The sequence below is a fragment of the Corticium candelabrum genome, chromosome 16 (genome assembly GCF_963422355.1).
Source record: "Corticium candelabrum chromosome 16, ooCorCand1.1, whole genome shotgun sequence".
Lineage (NCBI taxonomy): Eukaryota > Metazoa > Porifera > Homoscleromorpha > Homosclerophorida > Plakinidae > Corticium > Corticium candelabrum.
This window is the reverse complement of record NC_085100.1, coordinates 1419874-1438012: the sequence shown is the minus strand read 5'-3', so window position 1 is coordinate 1438012 and position 18139 is coordinate 1419874. Positions and strand designations below refer to the sequence as shown.

At 39.5% G+C, this 18139-nt stretch overlaps 3 protein-coding genes across 4 annotated transcripts; all 3 read right to left on the bottom strand.

The window, feature by feature from the left end:
- Positions 1 to 275: 275 nt before the first annotated feature.
- LOC134191984 (RUN domain-containing protein 1-like) lies at positions 276 to 11457 on the bottom strand. Of its 2 annotated transcripts, none has more exons than XM_062660641.1 (17): positions 11392 to 11457; positions 11216 to 11336; positions 10940 to 10990; positions 10665 to 10754; positions 10319 to 10423; positions 10053 to 10241; positions 9812 to 9878; positions 5326 to 5534; positions 4885 to 4952; positions 4738 to 4818; positions 4390 to 4594; positions 3672 to 3788; positions 3150 to 3242; positions 3021 to 3089; positions 2938 to 2966; positions 2309 to 2400; positions 276 to 730 (listed from the first exon to the last, which is right to left on the bottom strand). In XM_062660641.1, the coding sequence occupies exons 1-17, from the start codon at positions 11406 to 11408 to the stop codon at positions 612 to 614; spliced, it is 1722 nt and encodes a 573-aa protein (XP_062516625.1). In that variant the 5' UTR covers positions 11409 to 11457; the 3' UTR covers positions 276 to 611. The 2 variants fall into 2 exon arrangements, with proteins under 2 accessions (XP_062516625.1, XP_062516626.1); XM_062660642.1 differs by having other exon boundaries at positions 5338 to 5534.
- Positions 11458 to 12108: 651 nt separating this feature from the next.
- LOC134192331 (uncharacterized) lies at positions 12109 to 12950 on the bottom strand. The gene has a single exon (XM_062661056.1). It carries the CDS (start codon positions 12675 to 12677, stop codon positions 12306 to 12308), a length of 372 nt encoding a protein of 123 aa, XP_062517040.1. The 5' UTR covers positions 12678 to 12950; the 3' UTR covers positions 12109 to 12305.
- LOC134192330 (uncharacterized) lies at positions 12826 to 18088 on the bottom strand. Its single transcript, XM_062661055.1, has 4 exons — positions 18015 to 18088; positions 15246 to 15611; positions 12963 to 13524; positions 12826 to 12884 (listed from the first exon to the last, which is right to left on the bottom strand). The coding sequence occupies exons 2-4, from the start codon at positions 15417 to 15419 to the stop codon at positions 12868 to 12870; spliced, it is 753 nt and encodes a 250-aa protein (XP_062517039.1). The 5' UTR covers positions 15420 to 15611; positions 18015 to 18088; the 3' UTR covers positions 12826 to 12867.
- Positions 18089 to 18139: the final 51 nt, after the last annotated feature.

The window sequence follows — 18139 nt, the reverse complement described above, 5'->3', positions numbered from 1 at the left end:
AAAACCTCTAAAGTCAGCTTCATTTGTATAGCCTTCAGTCTGTCTGTCCAACTGTCTGTCTGTCAGTCTCTCTCTTTGTCCAACTGCCTGCCTGTCTGTCTGTCTCTTTGTGTGTCCAACTGTCTGTCAGTCTGTCGGTCTCTCTGTGTGTCCAACTGTCTCTCTGTCTCTGTGTCCAACTGTTTGTCTGGTAAGTATATACATGATCATAAATACACACGCGCATGCGCACACAAGTATGCATCAAAACAATGTTAAATACACAAAAATCCATTATTTATGAACAATTTGTATTAGGATGTCATTCTTTCGTGCTACATGATTTGCTGATAATATCTGCACTATATGACTAATTCTACTCGATATTATGAAACTCAGTCCTGATATGTCTGCGGATATCAATGACAATAAAATTTGTTCAAAGTTTGTACCAGAAACAACAAATAGAAATTACTAATTACTCGATAGTTTAGTTGCTATAGAAACTATTTCCATATTCACACCCAACTGATAAACGTAGTTTGTTGTATGTATGTTGTGTTTGTGTGTGTGTGTGTGTGTGTGTGTGTGTGTGTGTGTCTGTGTGTGTGTGTGTGTGTCCTGCATAATTACTAAAATGGATCACTGAATGCTTCTCTTATGTCAGCAAACTGTTGAATGGGTAGATCTACTGGTAGAGAGAAACGAAGACCACTTAGTCTTTCCATAAACGATGAAGCCTCTGTAAAACCTGAAATACAGATGGAAATCAACCAATAGCAAAAATGCTATTTGCTGGTTGTCTGTCTGTCTGTCTGTCCAGTGTTTGTCCATGTGTCGTGTGTGTGTGTGTGTGTGTGTGTGTGTGTGTGTGTGTGTGTGTGTGTGTGTGTGTGTGTGTGTGTGTGTGCATCGATGATGAAAGGTGTTCAGGAGAAGCTGAACACCTTTCACCATCAATGCATTAGAAGTATCTAGGGCATTTCCAACAGGCAACAATGGTCTGAGCACATCACAATGACAGAAGTGAGGAGGAGGTGGGGAGATGAGGAGACTGCATCTGAGAAAGTGAAGAGGAAAAGGTTGGAATGGTTGGGACACCTAACTACTACACCATAGAATACCAAAATCAACCTTATTTGGTTGGTTGCCTCAGCCCAGCCCCAGATGTGGGTCAAAGGAGAGATGGAGAGATATGATAAGAAGAGATTTTAAAGACATTGAAGTATCAGAGGAGAAATGGTACAATGAGGCTGTGAGGTTGAGAGCGGGCTGGAGTACATTGTGTCGTGATGGTTTGGAACGTTGGAGAGAGGGAATGGGGACACGTGCTCCGGTGGCAGTCAGGGATGTGATGTGTGAGGAAACCTATAAGGAAACAACAGGGTGCAATCTAATGTTCAAATTGTTTCAAATGGTTCAGAAGTAAAGGAGGATTGACAGTTCACAGATGTTTAGAATTCTAGCAATCACAATGTTCATTCATCAGACTTGTTGCCTCTTGGAGGCAAGCGTGACCATTTTACGGTAGCTTTTGAACAGGACAGGTGTGTGTGTGTGTGTGTGTGTGTGTGTGTGTGTGTGTGTGTGTGTGTGTGTGTGTGTGTGTGTGTGTGTGTGTGTGTGTGTGTGTGTGTGTGTGTGTGTGTGTGTGTGTGTGTTGTAGCTCAGTTGGTTAGAGAGTTGCATTTGGAGAATGGAAACATCTGGGACGTTGAGGTTGTAGGTTCGCAGTCAAGTATGTACAGACGTAATTTCCTTGAGCAAGAAATTCACACAGAATTGCCTCTCACAACTAAGGAGTATAAATGAATACCTGGTCTTTGACTGGAAGTGAACTAGACCGCTAATTTGGCAGAACATCGCACAGTATATACAGGTACATGTGGACTTGAGGTCCAGTCCTGCGGCTGCGACAAAGTCATGCCCTTTGATGCTCTGGCCAAGTAGCCTCGTCCCCAGACTCTCTCGCGCTAGTCTTGTCTGGTGCCCGTATGGCAATTCTCGTGTCAGGGATTGTCATACAAGCACTGGACAAGACTAACACGAGAGAGTCTGGGGACGAGGCTACCAGCCACGCATCAAGGGGTTCGTCAGCGCGGCCTAACTCTGAGTAGCGCCGGGGTCCCTACCTAGAAATAATCAGGGGTGCTATCTTCAGAACTTTCCGAAGGGCATATCTATTTGTTCGTGTGTGTGTGTGTGTGTGTGTGTGTGTGTGTGTGTGTGTGTGTGTGTGTGTGTGTGTGTGTGTCTGTCTCTGTGTAGTTGTCTGTCACATGACTCTGTCTGTCTGTCCATCCGTCTGTCTGTCACTGTAACATCTTACCTGCTGACACATAACTCCAGGGATGATAATATTCATCAATTAGTGGAATACACTTGCAAACCAGTTGACACCACTCAGACAGTTGTCCTTCACTACACACACACACACACACACACACAAACATAACACACCTCTCATCGACGACTATTATACATCTGTAAGTAGCTTGTCAACACAACTAAAATCTCAAAACAAGTTTAGTCAGCAATACTGGGTCTACGTCATATAAAATTACTATCAACTTTCAAATCACTAGCATAAATTAATATTAACTTTCTAATCAACCTACTTTAGCATAAATTAATTATCAACGTCAATGTCATAACTTTAGTATAAAATTAATATCAACGTTGATGTCATAACTTTAGTATAAAATTAATATCAACATTAATGTCATAACTTTAATATAAAATTAATATCAACATTAATGTCATAACTTTAATATAAAATTAATATCAACATTAATGTCATAACTTTAATATAAAATTAATATCAGTGTTGATGTCATAACTTTAGTATAAAATTAATATCAATATTAATGTCATAACTTTAATATAAAAAATTAATATCAACATTAATGTCATAACTGTAAATACAAAATTAATATCAACATTAATGTCATAACTTACTTTAGTCCTGCACAAATAAGAGATCGAAACTAGAAAACAACTAGACATAAGCAACACTCGTCACAGCCGATCAGTTCACCAACCTGTGAATCGGGACTCTTTTTCAGTGGCTCGTGTGTCAACTTTACGTGATGTATGGCGCTTAATAGCGTCTAACGATTCGGATAACAACAATCATGCACTCGAGTTGACTATACTGCTGCATGTCTTACCTGTTTTGCTGTGACAGGACTGCCACCTGTAACGTCCACATTGAATGACATCGCCAGCGTTCGTGGTGTTGATGCATTGTAAACGTCTCCTTGCTATACAAATCACACAAGAGTAAGTAAGACACTCTACAGCCATTGATCTATAACATGTTTGGTGTCTCGTCATATCAAGTTGTCAGCTTCAGCAAACAAAAGTGTCCAGATGGTAGAGTTGTATTTGAGGGTTACGTGTCATGTTATGTCACATGCATGTATTTGGATTAATTAAATATAATAAATTGTTGAGCACATCAAAATTTAATTATCATGAGACTTAAATACAGCACCAACATGTGTGTGTGTGTGTGTGTGTGTGTGTGTGTGTGTGTGTGTGTGTGTGTGTGTGTGTACGTATGTACATTCGTTGTAAATGCATACGTATGTTTGTATTTATGTATGTGTGTGGTGTGTGTGTGTGTGTGTGTGTGTGTGTGTGTGTGTGTGTGTGTGTGTGTGTGTGTGTTTGCTTGATTGTTTACTGACTTTGAGATGATAGTAATGGAGGAAGACGTGCCATGGTGTTGATCTGTCAGATTGGAGAAGACGAGATGATGCACTAATGCAGCCGATAAAATTAAGCCACGATTGGCTACCAGATTGCTGCAAAAAATACAATACGATTAACAACCAACCAAACAACAAACAAATACACACAACTGAAACAAACAAACAGACAGACATAAAGGCAAACAGACAGACAGACAGACGGGGTTGCAACGGTGTAATGCAAGAGTAATTACTAGAAAACTTTCGAGACTTTCTCAGTGTAACTCATGTAATTTGGAGTCTTACTCGTTTCAGTTGTTTAGTCGTTAGCAGTTAGTTTTAGCATAGCGCCTGCGGGCTTGCTTGTTTGTTTTACAGTTTAGTGTGAGTGTACTAGTTTCAAGGTATGAAATATATGTATTGGACAGACAGACAAACAGACAGACAGGAAGACAGACAGACAGACAGAAAGACAGACAGACAGACAGACAGACAGACAGACAGACAAAGAAACAGACAGACAGACAGACAGACAGACAGACAAGAAACAGACAGACACACAGACAGACACACAGACAGACACACAGACAGACACACAGACAGCAGAAACAGACAGACAGACAGACAGACAGACAGACAGACAGACAAACAAACAAAGAAACAGACAAACGGACACACACACACACACACACACAGATGACGATGGCCATCATACATTCATGAGTCCGTGTGTAAATAGCGCCAGCAACGCATTTCCTAACTCTTTCCTAACAACTTGTGGTAAGGTAACTTTCGGACTTCCATCTGCTTCTACTTCTGTGCAATTCTCACTGCTCTGTTCATTGGACTGACGGTCACTTTGTGATGCATAAACCGTAACGACATTGTCAACAGCAAGACCAAGTGCAGCTAATGCTCCCCTTCAATTCAACAAACATACACGACAATTACAATGCGTGTGTGTGTGTGTGTGTGTGTGTGTGTGTGTGTGTGTGTGTGTGTGTGTGTGTGTGTGTGTGTGTGTGTGTGTGTGTGTGTGTTGCATCATACAACCATTCCTCACTCATAACTAGGATGTTGCTTCTTCTCTGATGACAACCGAGTGAGTTTATCCTGCACTTGTTGACCTGACAAACCTGCCTGACTGCAAAAGTATAAACAAGATTAATATCAATACAGGAAAGCCACAATCCAATGCTACATATCTTACGTTGTTGCAACAATATGCATAACTGATAAAGATTTTTTCATAACAGACATGCAGCGCTCTCCAACAGACTGAAACATAACAACATCACACACATACTGAGTTGAGTAGTAGATAATACAAGAGAAAATAAATATAAGTAATGTATTGATTAATCAATAGGACAAGCTCAATGCACACACACACACACACACGCGTGCATGCACACACACACACACACACACACACACACACACACACACACACACACACACACACACACACACACACTGTCTGCATATAAAATGACTAAACTGTGAGACAAAGATCAATAGCAAAGATGTAATCAGAGCAATACATTGAACACAAAATGCAGACATAAAATCAACACACACAAATCAGACAAACAAAGTATAAACAAGCACATCAACAACAAACAGACGAATTAAAGGACATCAAACCCACATGATTCTTTACTTTTAATTTTCCTGCTTCTGTTCGAATTGCCTGTAATCCTGGAGAAGGACCGTCTGTTCCTGTAGATGGTACATGTAGTCCTGTTGGTGTACTCGTTGCAGTTTCTGTGTCTCGTGCAGATGCTGAACTAACTAAAGAGAGACGTGAGGAATGAGGCAAGTCGCTGGAAGGTCGAAGGTTAGGATTATCCGGTGATGCTAAAATATATAAAGAAGTAAATATCAGTTATTATACCAAAATGTCATCTAATCATCTGTCTTTCTGCCTGTCTGTCTATCTGTGGAGTCAGGACATTATTAGGAGGGCTAGCAAGGAAAATGGTCATGCTGCCGTGACAAGAGAAGAAAAGAAAATGAAAAAATATTCAGAAGAGCTTGTTCCAGGAGGATATGTATCAAGATGTGTTCCTCTTGTGATAGAACATTTTGGGAGGTGGGGCACAAAGGTAGAGAATTTTTTGCAGCATTTGTCACAACAGTCAGCAAATCCAGAAGCCAATTTTAATGCTTCCATGTTCATGTCGTATTGGAGAAAAAGATTTTCTACAATTCTGCAAAGATGCAATGCCAAAGTTATCCTTAGAAAACTTTCAAAACTGTCACCTAATCATGGTGATTTAGATAGATTATTTGATTTTGACATTCAAAGTCAAGTCCATTAGTTAATGACTTTGTTGTTTGCAAGGACTGATTTGTATTCTAAAAATCCTAGCATATGTACAAGTAGAATCTGTATGAGAATAAATTATCTGTCTGTCTGTCTGTCTGTCTGTCAAAGAACATTTATTGAAAACATCAACACTGATACAGAAAAGGCTACATATAACACCAAGAGTTCAAGATAAATGACCATAGTGGTCGTAGAAGAAAAACTCTAATAAAAAGCCATCTGATGTTTGTAGCTATCATCTACAGAGTCATTACTACAAACTATTCTGTCAATCTTTTAGCTAAAACACTACTTTTGCAACGTTGTAATGTTATTGACAGTATTCGTTGCCAGTACGTTTTAAATTTAATCAAATTCAGCTTTTCATCTTCATCACGTGATCTTAGTGAGATCTGGTGAAGAAACTTCTCTCCGTTATTCCCCCAACGTCCAAAATGTTCGAAAACCAAGGGAATCAAGCAAGGAGTACCTCCACCAGTGTGCCTTTCTTTGCTGTACTTCTCTATCTTCTTTTCTTCCCTTTTTGAAGCTGCTGACCCATCCGCTGTGGCTGCATGTGAAATTACTCCTGAGCTCCACGGGTGTGCCAGAGAGACGTCAAATTCAACGTTGAAGTCAGTTGCATTACGGACAGCTATGTCAGGTCTGGATTGAGAGCTGCTATGACAGACTCTTGGCTCAATAGTGTGAGGAAGTGACACACGTTTCAAACATTCGGACCAAGCAGAGACCATTGAGTTGTGTGACCAAACTGAACCCCCTCCTGTCTTGCAAGTATCAGTGACCAGTGACTTCCGCAATCACATTCAATTGCAGTGGCAAACGTAGACCCAACCTCATTAATGCTGCCAAGTAGAATAATCCATGAGAAATTGCAAGCTTTCTTGAGGTGGGAATAGCATCTAGCCAGGCTCCTGAGCCCTTTCCTGGAAGGTATCTCAAATGAGCTGCGTCCTTGATTGAAGAATTGTCAATCATGTACTAAACTTGAGATTTTGTTTGTTTTTCAGTCAACTTATGCGAAGTCTTTTGGGGTTAGAGATGAGGTCTGTGAGAGCTTGACCAGGACACATATACTGCTGTAGATGATGACTAATGCTATCTACCTGAACACTTGGAGACATAGTCATTGTTTGACTGATTACTGAAGCTACTTGTGGCTGTAGGTCTGGAAATCGGTCCGGTAACACTTGCAACGAGTGAGCCCAACCAGAAACGAATGCAATAGGTGAAAGTTGAGTTGCAGAAGTCATTCCAAAACTACCATACCTCACTGGAAAAGTAGCTTGTGACCAGGCTTCAGCAGTCATGTCATTGACGTTCAGCAGCTTGGTAAAGGTAGTTTGTGTTTGTGTGTCATGGATAATCATAGCAGGCCGTAGCTCGTCAGGAGAAATATTCCTGAGCAGATGACACAAACAATGAGCATGGCAGTAGCAAAGAAGTAACATGGCACTCTGTGTATCCCCCAGCTGAAAAAAGTCTTCATAGAGTAAGCTTCCTGACTGTGCAAAGTCAGTGCAAACTTTTGAGGTGAATGAGCTATTACCAACTGCGGTCCCCAGGACAATGATACCTTATTTTGAAACAGGAAATGTGACATCAGAAGAGACTGATGCGGTAGGAGAAAGCAATTCACATTTTTTGTCTTGGATTTCCAATCCAATTGGTGAAAAGGAAGATTTGAGATCATTCGATGCTGATACAACTTCATCAATTGCCCTCAAGACAAAAACATCATCCAAGTATGCCAAGCAAGTGACGTTTGAGTTAGCCTTCTGTAACTCTAACAATGTGTCCCGTCTGTCTGTCTGTCTGTCTGTCTGTTTGCTTGTCTGTCTGTCTGTCTGTTTCTTGTCTGTCTGTCTGTCTGTTTGCTTGTCTGTCTGTCTCTCTGTTTCTTGTCTGTCTGTCTGTCTGTCGTCCTTAAGGGATGGCGAGTTGATGCTTGAATCGTCTTAGGAGGTTATCGCCATCGTTGCCTTCTTGAACGTTGACATTTCGCAGCAAAATTTCATGCCTGGTGTCCGTTCTTTGTGGCTTCTTGGAGTGACGGAGCTGTTGATTCCACAGTATGCCAGTTGGACAAGTTGGAAGTGGATGGTTCTCCTGATGAAGCTTTCAACATCAAGCCGTCCTTTTTGACTCAGATCCTGGACACGTGTCTTTGGCAGACGCCATTTTGTGTTGCATTGTGTAGCTAAATTATACGTGGGAGTGTCAGGACATGTGCATGGCGTGTGCAAGAAAAACGGATTAGATTTACTGTTTTGCTTTTGTTTCTTTGTAGTAGTAACTGGTAGTCTAGCTCTATGACTCTTGAGTCTAGATGTTTTCTACGCCACAGCTTTGTGCTGTGTTGGTAGGGGCTACAGTTACGTCAATACACTTTTAGTTGTTGCGGCTTGTATGGAAGAATAAGCACTGTCTGCTTCTCTGTCTGTCTGTCTGTCTGTCCGTCTGTCTGTCTGTCTGTCTGTCTGTCAATACATATACTTCAAACATCAAAACTATAATACATATCAGCAAAAGGCAAAAAAGTAAAGTTTGTAAGCTACATGAAAATACACATGTGTATACTTAGCAGCCAAAAAAAATTATGCTACTACCCAGCTTTCAGCCAACTAATGGCTGAAAAACTGAGTGCTGCTAAAGTCCAGTTTAAATTCTTCAGTCAGTCAGTCAGTCAGTCTGTCTGTCTGTCTGTCTGTCTGTCTGTCTGTCTGTCTGTTGATAGACTACTATACAAAGCCCAAACCAGCAGTCAATAATACAAGGCCGTGTTTCCACTAGCTGCACCTTAAACTAGTTTAACTTAAACGTGTTCAAAAGTTGAAGAAAGCGACTGTTTTCACTAGGAACTTGCACATCCAGGATGTGCAAACAAACCATCTAGGAACGCCTTATTTTGAAGTATTGGACTGGTTTGTTGCCGAGTCAGAGCAACTGTTGGTTGTCACTGATTCAGCATCTGCTAGTGGGAATCTGCATAACAATAACCAAGGACACCATGTTCTCTCTCTTTCTAGCTGCTGATTTCATTCCTTCAGTTACATCTTATAAGGCAATCCTATCCCAGCAAAATAGTCAATATCATCAAAACAGCATTGTCAGAAGCCATCTAAACAAGCACACTACTGTCACATGACAGTTAAACCTAAACAACTCCGCTAAACCTACTTTGAAGCAGGTCTAAAACCACTTGCTAAACCCGTTTAGGCGCTAGTGGAAACACGCCCCCAAGATTGTCTAACGACCCTGAAAGAAGAAATTTGTGCGGGAGAAAAATTGTGCTTTTTCTAGAAACATTACTACCTGTGCAGAATTAATTTGTGCAACAATAAGGCCGACCCATCTAATTTGTGCAAGATCCAACTCCATTTAATTTGTAGAGAGATCGCAACAAAAGATTAACTTTCCAAGACAGTAACAATTCCAGCTTTACTGAAACCATTTTGCATCAGTAGACATGTTACGTTAGCTGATGTGACTGCAGTGTCCGGGTAGTGGTATGTGCCCGTTAGCCACGAGACTAGCACGTGTTTTCATACTGATCATGCGCAAGGGAAAAATATATGTGGAATTTATTTTGTGCGATGGGCTTGTGATTGCACAAAATCGTACTCCTTTTTCTCCCGCACAAATTTCTTCTTTCAGGGTATTTCATCCATCTACACTGTTGCATTTATTAGCATGCAAAAAGTGGTTTCAAAAAAGCTACGCGTCTTTACATCAAATCAACAAAACAACGAACCCTAGAGAATATGTACCCAAACTGACCAATTAAAGATACACTTTTACAGACCTTGTAAGAAACTTATATAACGTTCCAGATCAGCAACTTGAGTTCTTAGCATTTGAATGGTTTGCTCCTACGCATAAAAAGAAAAAGAAAAACTAGTCAGTCATAAACTACATGTACCATGTAAGATACATAACACACACACACACACACACACACACACACACACACACACACACACACACACACACACACACACACACACAAGCAAAAAGCAAACCAAAGTTTCATTCAAATAGATTACCTTTGATCTTGCAGGACGTGTCACTGCCCCAACTGCAGCATCCACAGTCGCCTTTAACTCTTCCGGTGACATCGTCTCGATGTCATCCAGTTTGATATTAAGATCTCGTTTCAATTTCTCAATAATATACTTCTGCTTAACAGCCAAACTGCTCGTCTCCTCTCCCACAGCCAATGACCCCACAGATTGCTATCAAAACAAACACAAAAATCAGCAACTCAAATCCAGTCTGTGAGATCGCCAGCATTTGTATAGCACTTGCATACATCTGTGCAGTTGTCTATGTCTTCAAGCTGCAGCTGTAAGTGTGCGACAAGCTCTTGCTGTTTTTGTCTTTGTTGTTCTAGTTGTCGTTCATGCTCTGCAACTCCCTGATGAGTAAAGCGTCAAAGATAAAGATAATTGAAGTGTTTGAATTTTTAAAAAATTAAAAGTATGCAACTACTATACAAAAAACATTTGTTTATATTAATAAAATTAAATACATTTTATTATTTATTTATTTATTTTATTTTTATAAATTAATTAATTAATTAATTTATATATTTATTTGTTTACCAAATAATTAATTTATTAATTTATTTGTTTATAACAACTAGTTACAGTACTTACCATCTGTTCTGTCACTTGGGTTGTGTCTAGAACACTTTGAACGTTAGGACAGCCTTGAAAGGCAAACTCTTCCAGATCCCTTAACAGTGCCTGTACACACCAACACACCATCTCATGTAATGAAAACGAAAAATGTGTGTGTGTGTGCGTGCACACGTGTGTGTGTGTGTGTGTGTGTGTGCGTGTATGTGTGTGTGTGTGTGTGTGTGTGTGTGTGTGTGTGTTGTGTGTGTGTGTGCGTGCACACGTGTGTGTGCGTGTGTTTTCGTCCTTACTTCCTTATCACTGTTCTCAGCAGCCACAATTTGTTTTAGTCTAAACTGCACCTAAAACAATTAAAAATCCCAAAACAGCACAAGCTTCACATTACAAGCTCCATGTGAGAAGCAAACTTCATATGTGCAAAAACCAAAAACTTTATATTCAACAATTGTTTCATTAGTATCAATATCTGCAGAATATGCCTGTACAATTATTTATATTAATAACCTTCCACTTGTATTGATATCAATTATAATCTAAACTCACAATATTAGCAAATTTGGCCGAACCTGTGCAAAATGCGTTGTTAACCTCAGTAGTGACGTATTGAGCTCTGCTTGATCTCTCTCCAGTATCTTCAGTCTCTGCACGTCTTGAGGGGTGACGTCATCACAACCCGAATGTGAAGTGCTATGGAGACAAAAAACGTTGATAACATTGTCTCATCTTTCGGCATTTACAAAACCTCATGCAGTTTTCCATCTTTTGCAGTGGCGTACACCAACGGAAATGGAATAATAACTGCGCGTGCTCAAACGCTCTATGCTGTATACAGTGTGCATTACAACTTACAAGTTCCCGTATAACAACTAAAAACATCGGACATAAATTATTTGTCTGTGTCATCTTCTCTAGATTATCCGAATTTTACTTTAATGTTTAATGTAAAGTATTTGTAACTGCTATCAAGTTCATTGCAAAAAAGCCTAAAATATTAATTGATTGGTCACGTAAACACTTATGAATGAGTGAGATATAAAATTTAGAAAATGTGCTGAAAACAAACATTGCTTTCGATTCGTACAAAATCAACATTCGCGTAAAAGCATCAACTCTTTCACAATTTCTCCTAATAAACGATCTTAAAAGCGGAGAAATCACAAGTCCCTATACTAACAGGTCTACTTGCACAGTACTAGTCATCACCATTTAACTAAAGTTTGAATGCGCGTTAGAGATTACAAACTGATTTTAGATGCACTGAATGTAACTGTTGTGCGCTGTCTATATCTTTCAAACATTACTTCAACGTTGGTGATGTTCTCTAGTGAATCTTCATTCTGCAGTCGATATTATTATTTCTACTCGCTTTCTCATACTCTGACACGCACGCATGCAAGCACGCACGCAAGCACACACACACACACACACACACACACACACACACACACGTGACCAACAAACTCATAATCTTTCATATGTAAATCAACTAGTACTGTACAGAGCAGTCATTGACATGCAATCACATGAAGTACATGTATGGTTGTCTGCAGCTATTATAACACCCAATAACCAACAAATGCATAACATAAATTCAAAAAGACAACAATTGTTAACAACAACCATGTATGTCTTACAGTCGTTGTTTCTGATTAATTTCTAAAAACAAAGAAGATGAGAGTTGCTCCATTCAGCCCTTCCTCTCATCGCATCAAGATGATTGCATATAAATGTGATGGCTTGTTCTTTCAGCAGTGAAATGTTGTGAGTGTCTGACAAACACAGAACTTCAACTGCATTCTCTACTCTAATGTGTATTGCCACAATCTGTTCACAGTAACTCTTCAGTTTGGAAACCAGAAAGCGATCAGAAAGAATGAGAAGTTGACATACCATCTTCCAGTCATTCACATCCACACTCACCTTGTCTGTAATGAGATACACAATGAGAGCTTGAAAAGCATCATAGCTTGCATCTTGGATTGGAACTGCGGTTACGTGTCCATCACGTGAAGGATGGGATTCCTTCATTCCAGATGAGAAGAGACGAGAAAAATAAGAATTGCGAGCAATTAGAATGGGTCTACAAGCAAAGAGTTGTTTGTCTTCAACTTGGAACACAACATCTGCCAAATCCTTGTTGTCTACAAGAAACAGCTGATCTTCACCCAATGATACATCCAAGTTTGGTAGTAGAGGCAAATACTGTTGGAGATCAACTTTACGAATGCAATGTTCCTGTGTAAAGTAAAGTAAAGTGTATGGGTTGACTCGTTCAGAAGAAGACAACGCAGATAGTTTAGTTTACTTCCTCACCATTGCCATCTACTAAACCTTCCTCACCACATCCCACTAGAGTAGTCATTGTCTCCATGGTAGAAGAAATTATTCTAATCTTCTGATTCTCACGATCACACACAAAAATGCAACCTTTGCTGTCAATAGTAATTCCAACCAGATGGTTTAGTGTGGCCGCTTCAATTGCTCCATTACAAGACCCTGCACCTTTGCCACCAGCAATTGTTCTAACATTTCTAGTGTTGAGTGATACTTCTCTCACTGCATCGTTATGATAGTCAGCAACATACAATGTCTCATCATCTCCACTTCTGCATGCTATTTGCTGTGGAAAGATAAACTTTGCTTCACTACAGTGACCATCAGTCAGACCTTCTGCTTGTTGTTCTGCAATAGTAATGACATTACCATCCATATCTATCGTACGAATACAGTTGTCGTCAGTGATGTAGAAGATGGATTTGTTTGCTGATTGAGTAATATCTACTAATGCTGTAAAAGCAGCAGACCTTCCCTGCCCATCAACTAATCCTTTGTTTCCTGATCCAGCCAATGTTCTCACTGTGCCACACCCATCCACCTACACACAATGACACGCACAACATTAAGAAATGACATCACTACCAATTTTAAATGTTCTAAACAAAGCAGGAGAAAATTAATTAAGCAAAGGGCATGGGTCTGTTGTTCCAGAATATCTCTTCCTATTACCAAGAAATAGCTTGTTCTACATGTAGGTCAAGAGTGCAGTTAGGGTCAATTTGATTGTGAAAAGAGAAAGGGAATGTGAAGGAAAAGGTAAAATATGGGATAGGATCAAATGCATATGCATCCTGCACTGCCTGCAGACGTATGCCTTCGTTCTGGTTCTGGTTCTTCCTCATATTCTATGCTTAGAAAGACTTCTAAGGATTGCTTCAGAGAAAAGCAATCATTTCACGCCACTCATATGGTCTACTGAAAAACACTTCCAAAGTTTACTAAAAAGAGTAATCGGTATCAATTGAACAACCTAGTAGCCTTTCCAATCTTTCCTATTGAAATATCCCAATCAAATTCAAATGCACCCAAGTTAGCAGATGAAACCACAACCTTTTGTGTAATTCACTCAAGTAACTCTGCAACAAAACTCTCAACATCATGCAGTCCATCCTCATCACTGTAAGCACTGAGCACTGCCATAAAGATTTGTGTAGTATTGTAATCTCATGTACCCAGACCCTACCGCCACGTTATTCTTCTAGGAGTAAGACAGGACGGTAAAGTCTGGCTACACAAGACTTTGTGTAGCAGGATAAGTAATCATGATGCTCACTTATCCAAGTTGAAACTTTCTTGTGTAACAGAAAAAAATTTACAGTTTGTATTAGTTGGCTACACGTGACTAGTTGTAACACTGCTGCCAGGGGTGCACAAACTTGAAAACAATGGTACACGTTTACTACTATTCTGGGGCTAAACCCTTATAGGGCACTGAAATACAAATGACCATACACACTCACGCATATGCTTCTACACATATACTTAATTAATTAACTAATGCTGTTTCTAAAGTATACCTCCATTACCTACAACACACATTAGTTCACAATACTTCTGACGATATCAGGAACATTTTAAAAGGGAAGTCATGAACAATGAGCTTGGGTATATATATATATATATATATATATATATATATATATATATATATATATATATATATATATATATATATACCCAGTGCCATGCAGGCATTTTTCCTGAGATAAAACTGTCCTAAACTCCAGATTAGCTCAACAGTGTGCATGTGCTAGATCCCCACACTGGCTTTGGCGCTAGAGTACACTCAAGGCAATAGAGCCAGTTTCACACCCCTGAACAAGCGCCGATCCAGAATTTTGCAGTAAGAGGGCTAATTTGACCTTCAAACCTAGCCACGCCTATTTTTGACATTTTGAGAGAGGTGATCCAAGGAAAAATGTCAATGACTCATTGAACCTCGTTAATTGCTTTATATGTGATTATACTCCTCGCAGATATGATTATCACAGTGACACTGGTACAGTAGGACTTTTGAGCTTAGTTGAGTGTACTCTAAGCATTTGGTCAAGGAAGGTTGAAAGGCAGGCTGGTCCCCTCACCCGCCCTTCCACCCCTAGATCTGTGCCTTCCCGCCCTTCACCCCTAGATCTGCGCCTGCTGAAATTGAAGCAGCAGTTGCTTGCTATCTTTTCTCATTATCAACACACACACACACACACACACACACACACACACACACACACACACACACACACACACACACACACACACACACACCATTCTGATTCTCTTGTTTCCCAAATCTGTCACGTAGATAGTGTCGTCCTCTCCCACTGACCAGGGCTTGCAAAACAAAGCTTGATCTGCAGTCCCATCTCTGTAGCCATACTGGCGAGCAACTCCAGCAATCGTTTCTACGTGTGAGGATATGTCGTCTCCTCTAGCTAACATCACTTTACGGATACAATGATTATAGTGGTCTGCTACTATTATATCACTGCTGTTTGTAAAGGCCAAGCCATGTGGATTGTTGAATAGAGCATCTCTTCCTTCTCCGTCACAATGTCCACCCTGTAGAGAGCCAGCAACAGTAGATACGATAACAGACGTGGCACATTTTGACAAAACTTATTGATATTAACTCTATAAAACATAACATTGATATTAAACATTCAAAAAACAAACTATAATGTTGTTTTCTATATTAACGACTTTAGCAAATTTTAGTGTATGCAATTTTCTATGCCAAGACACAGCACTGCCAGGATAAGTAACTGAATGTCCGCGGTTAGTAATCTACTGTCTGGTGGGTCACTTCTAATGTACTAGTTTGCAAAATTGTAATTTTCAAAATTTTTTATTTATTATCAACCAATAAAATCAATTATATATATATATATATATTTATAATAAATAATAAATAAACAATAAATAATATATATATATATATATATATATATATATATATATATATATATATATATATATATATATATGTCGTGCTCAACCAGATCAGTCTGGTTTGTAAAGTCTATTACAAGTACCGGAAGCAAACCCTGCTTCAGAAGTACTTAGACCATCACGGCTGTCTAGAAAGAAGACATGACTTTACGAAGGATCCAAGTAGATCCCAGAAGCACTGTTTTCTGTAAGTGCTGCAGGTTGTGATGACCTGGAATAATGTCCAGCCACCGTGCAATATCTGCGTGCACTGTGCCCAAAGCTCCCAAGACCACCGAAACCACCAGTGTTCGACAATGCCACATGCGGCTTATCTCCACTCGCAAGTCGCTGTACTTCGTCAACTTCTCAGCATGTTTCCTGCCAATGTTGCCATCAGCAGGACAGCTGATATCAATAAGAAGACAAGTGTTTGTCTTCCTATTTCTGAGACAGATGTCTGGACAATTGGCTTTGATCTTCCTGGCAGTGGGGATGGTGGTATCCCACATCATAGTAATGTCATCCGTCTCCACAAGCCTATCAGGATGATGCCGGTACCATCTGCTCTCCACTGGAACCTCAAGATGGCAACAAACATCCCAGTGAACAATGAAGGTCACCTGATTGTGTCGATCAGTGTAGTCCATTGGTGCCAAAGCACTACAGCCTGCCACAATGTGGTCGACTGTTTCCAAGCCTACACTGCACATGCAGCAAGTAGGACTGACATCACGATGTAGAATCTTGTGCTCATAGTACCGAGTCCGAAGACCTTGGTATATATATATATATATATATATATATATATTATATTTTTTAGTTTTTTATAGATATATTTTTATTACAGATAACAACTACCCGTCCCCTGCCATATATATATATATATATATATATATATATATATATATATATATATATATATATATATATATATACATTCAAGTTCAGTTCTAATATTGTTCATATAATTTCCTTTTTCCATCTTATACCATTGGCTATAAGATTTCTGATTCTACACAGCAAGATTTAAAAATGACTTTTCCAGCTGCTCTCTGTCTGCGTCGTTGTGAACAACGAAATCCCATTGAGCGACACCATCCAATGCACACTCAGATTCAACATCATCCACTCCCGCTGTATATACACCCATCCACGTGACATCCAAGTGGCTTCACTTGCACATATCCTTATGGTCACCGTTGGATATCGTGTTTGAAAATATGTCAAGTTACTTGACCGTCTGCCATCTGAGATGAGCCACACTGGGTATCAGTCATAATCAGACACTTGCTTGATCGCAACAAGACAAAAATATCCCGAGTCTATACGACGCATTTCTTCTCCCCATTGGATCATATCTTTAAGATATTTCTCTTCATACTCGGATGCATCTAAGAGATGTTCCACATCCAGTCCATGATCATGTCATAGATATCAATTTACCTTCCTTATATGAGATCGTTACCACAATGCTCAGTGCTAATACATACGATGCATAGTTACTATACATTTGGTAATAATTTTATTTGTAATATATTCTATAAGTGAAACTTGTGACGCCAATTGTATGCCGTTTGCTTGTCTGTCTTCCTTTCTTTCCATCTGTTTGCCTGTTTGTCTGTCTCTCTGTCTGTCAATCCATCTGTCCTACTCGTTACCCAAATGGCACTGACTAAATCAGCTTCACAACATTCCTGCATGTGTGATGCTGTCTGACACCAGCATGTCATATTATACAATACTTGACATTCTGTATTTCCTTCCACAACTTCTTTTCTGTATATCACAAGCACCAATGGTATCGACACTTTGGTTCTATTTGTGTATTGTGTTTTGAGAGGAGCAGAGAGTCTCATGATCACACACTTACATATCTCCTAGACTAACTACAAAAACTACATTATATTTACAATAATAATTTTGCTCACAAAAAATTAAAATAATTAATTATTAAATAATAAATAATTCAAAAGGACATTGCAGCTATTATTATGCAATAATGTTATTAGGTATTGCAAGCAACCCATCATACAACGCATGCGCATAATATTCACACGCACGCACGCACGCACGCACTCACGTAACGAAAGCAGCAAAAATCACCTTTCTTGTATATAAGATGCAACATAATCCTTTCCGCTCTTTCGTTTACTGCTCAGGATTAGAACGATGTCAGGCCTATCACGTGTCTCGATCTGTCACGTGATATAAAATACCCGTATAAAAGT

What these genes read in the sequence shown, in the direction of transcription:
- LOC134191984 (XM_062660641.1), bottom strand. An exon ending in ACATAGACAACTGCACAGAT is followed by an intron (nt 10,242 to 10,318) that starts GTATGCAAGTGC and finishes TTGTTTTGATAG; the next exon opens with CAATCTGTGGGGTCATTGGC. An exon ending in TTACACACGGACTCATGAAT is followed by an intron (nt 3,789 to 4,389) that starts GTATGATGGCCA and finishes TATTTTTTGCAG; the next exon opens with CAATCTGGTAGCCAATCGTG.
- LOC134192331 (XM_062661056.1), bottom strand. Translation starts at nt 12,677, where the DNA reads ATGAAGGAATCCCATCCTTCACGTGATGGACACGTAACCGCAGTTCCA.
- LOC134192330 (XM_062661055.1), bottom strand. Translation starts at nt 15,419, where the DNA reads ATGTTAGCTAGAGGAGACGACATATCCTCACACGTAGAAACGATTGCT. An exon ending in GAAACAAGAGAATCAGAATG is followed by an intron (nt 13,525 to 15,245) that starts GTGTGTGTGTGT and finishes CATTGTGTGTAG; the next exon opens with GTGGATGGGTGTGGCACAGT.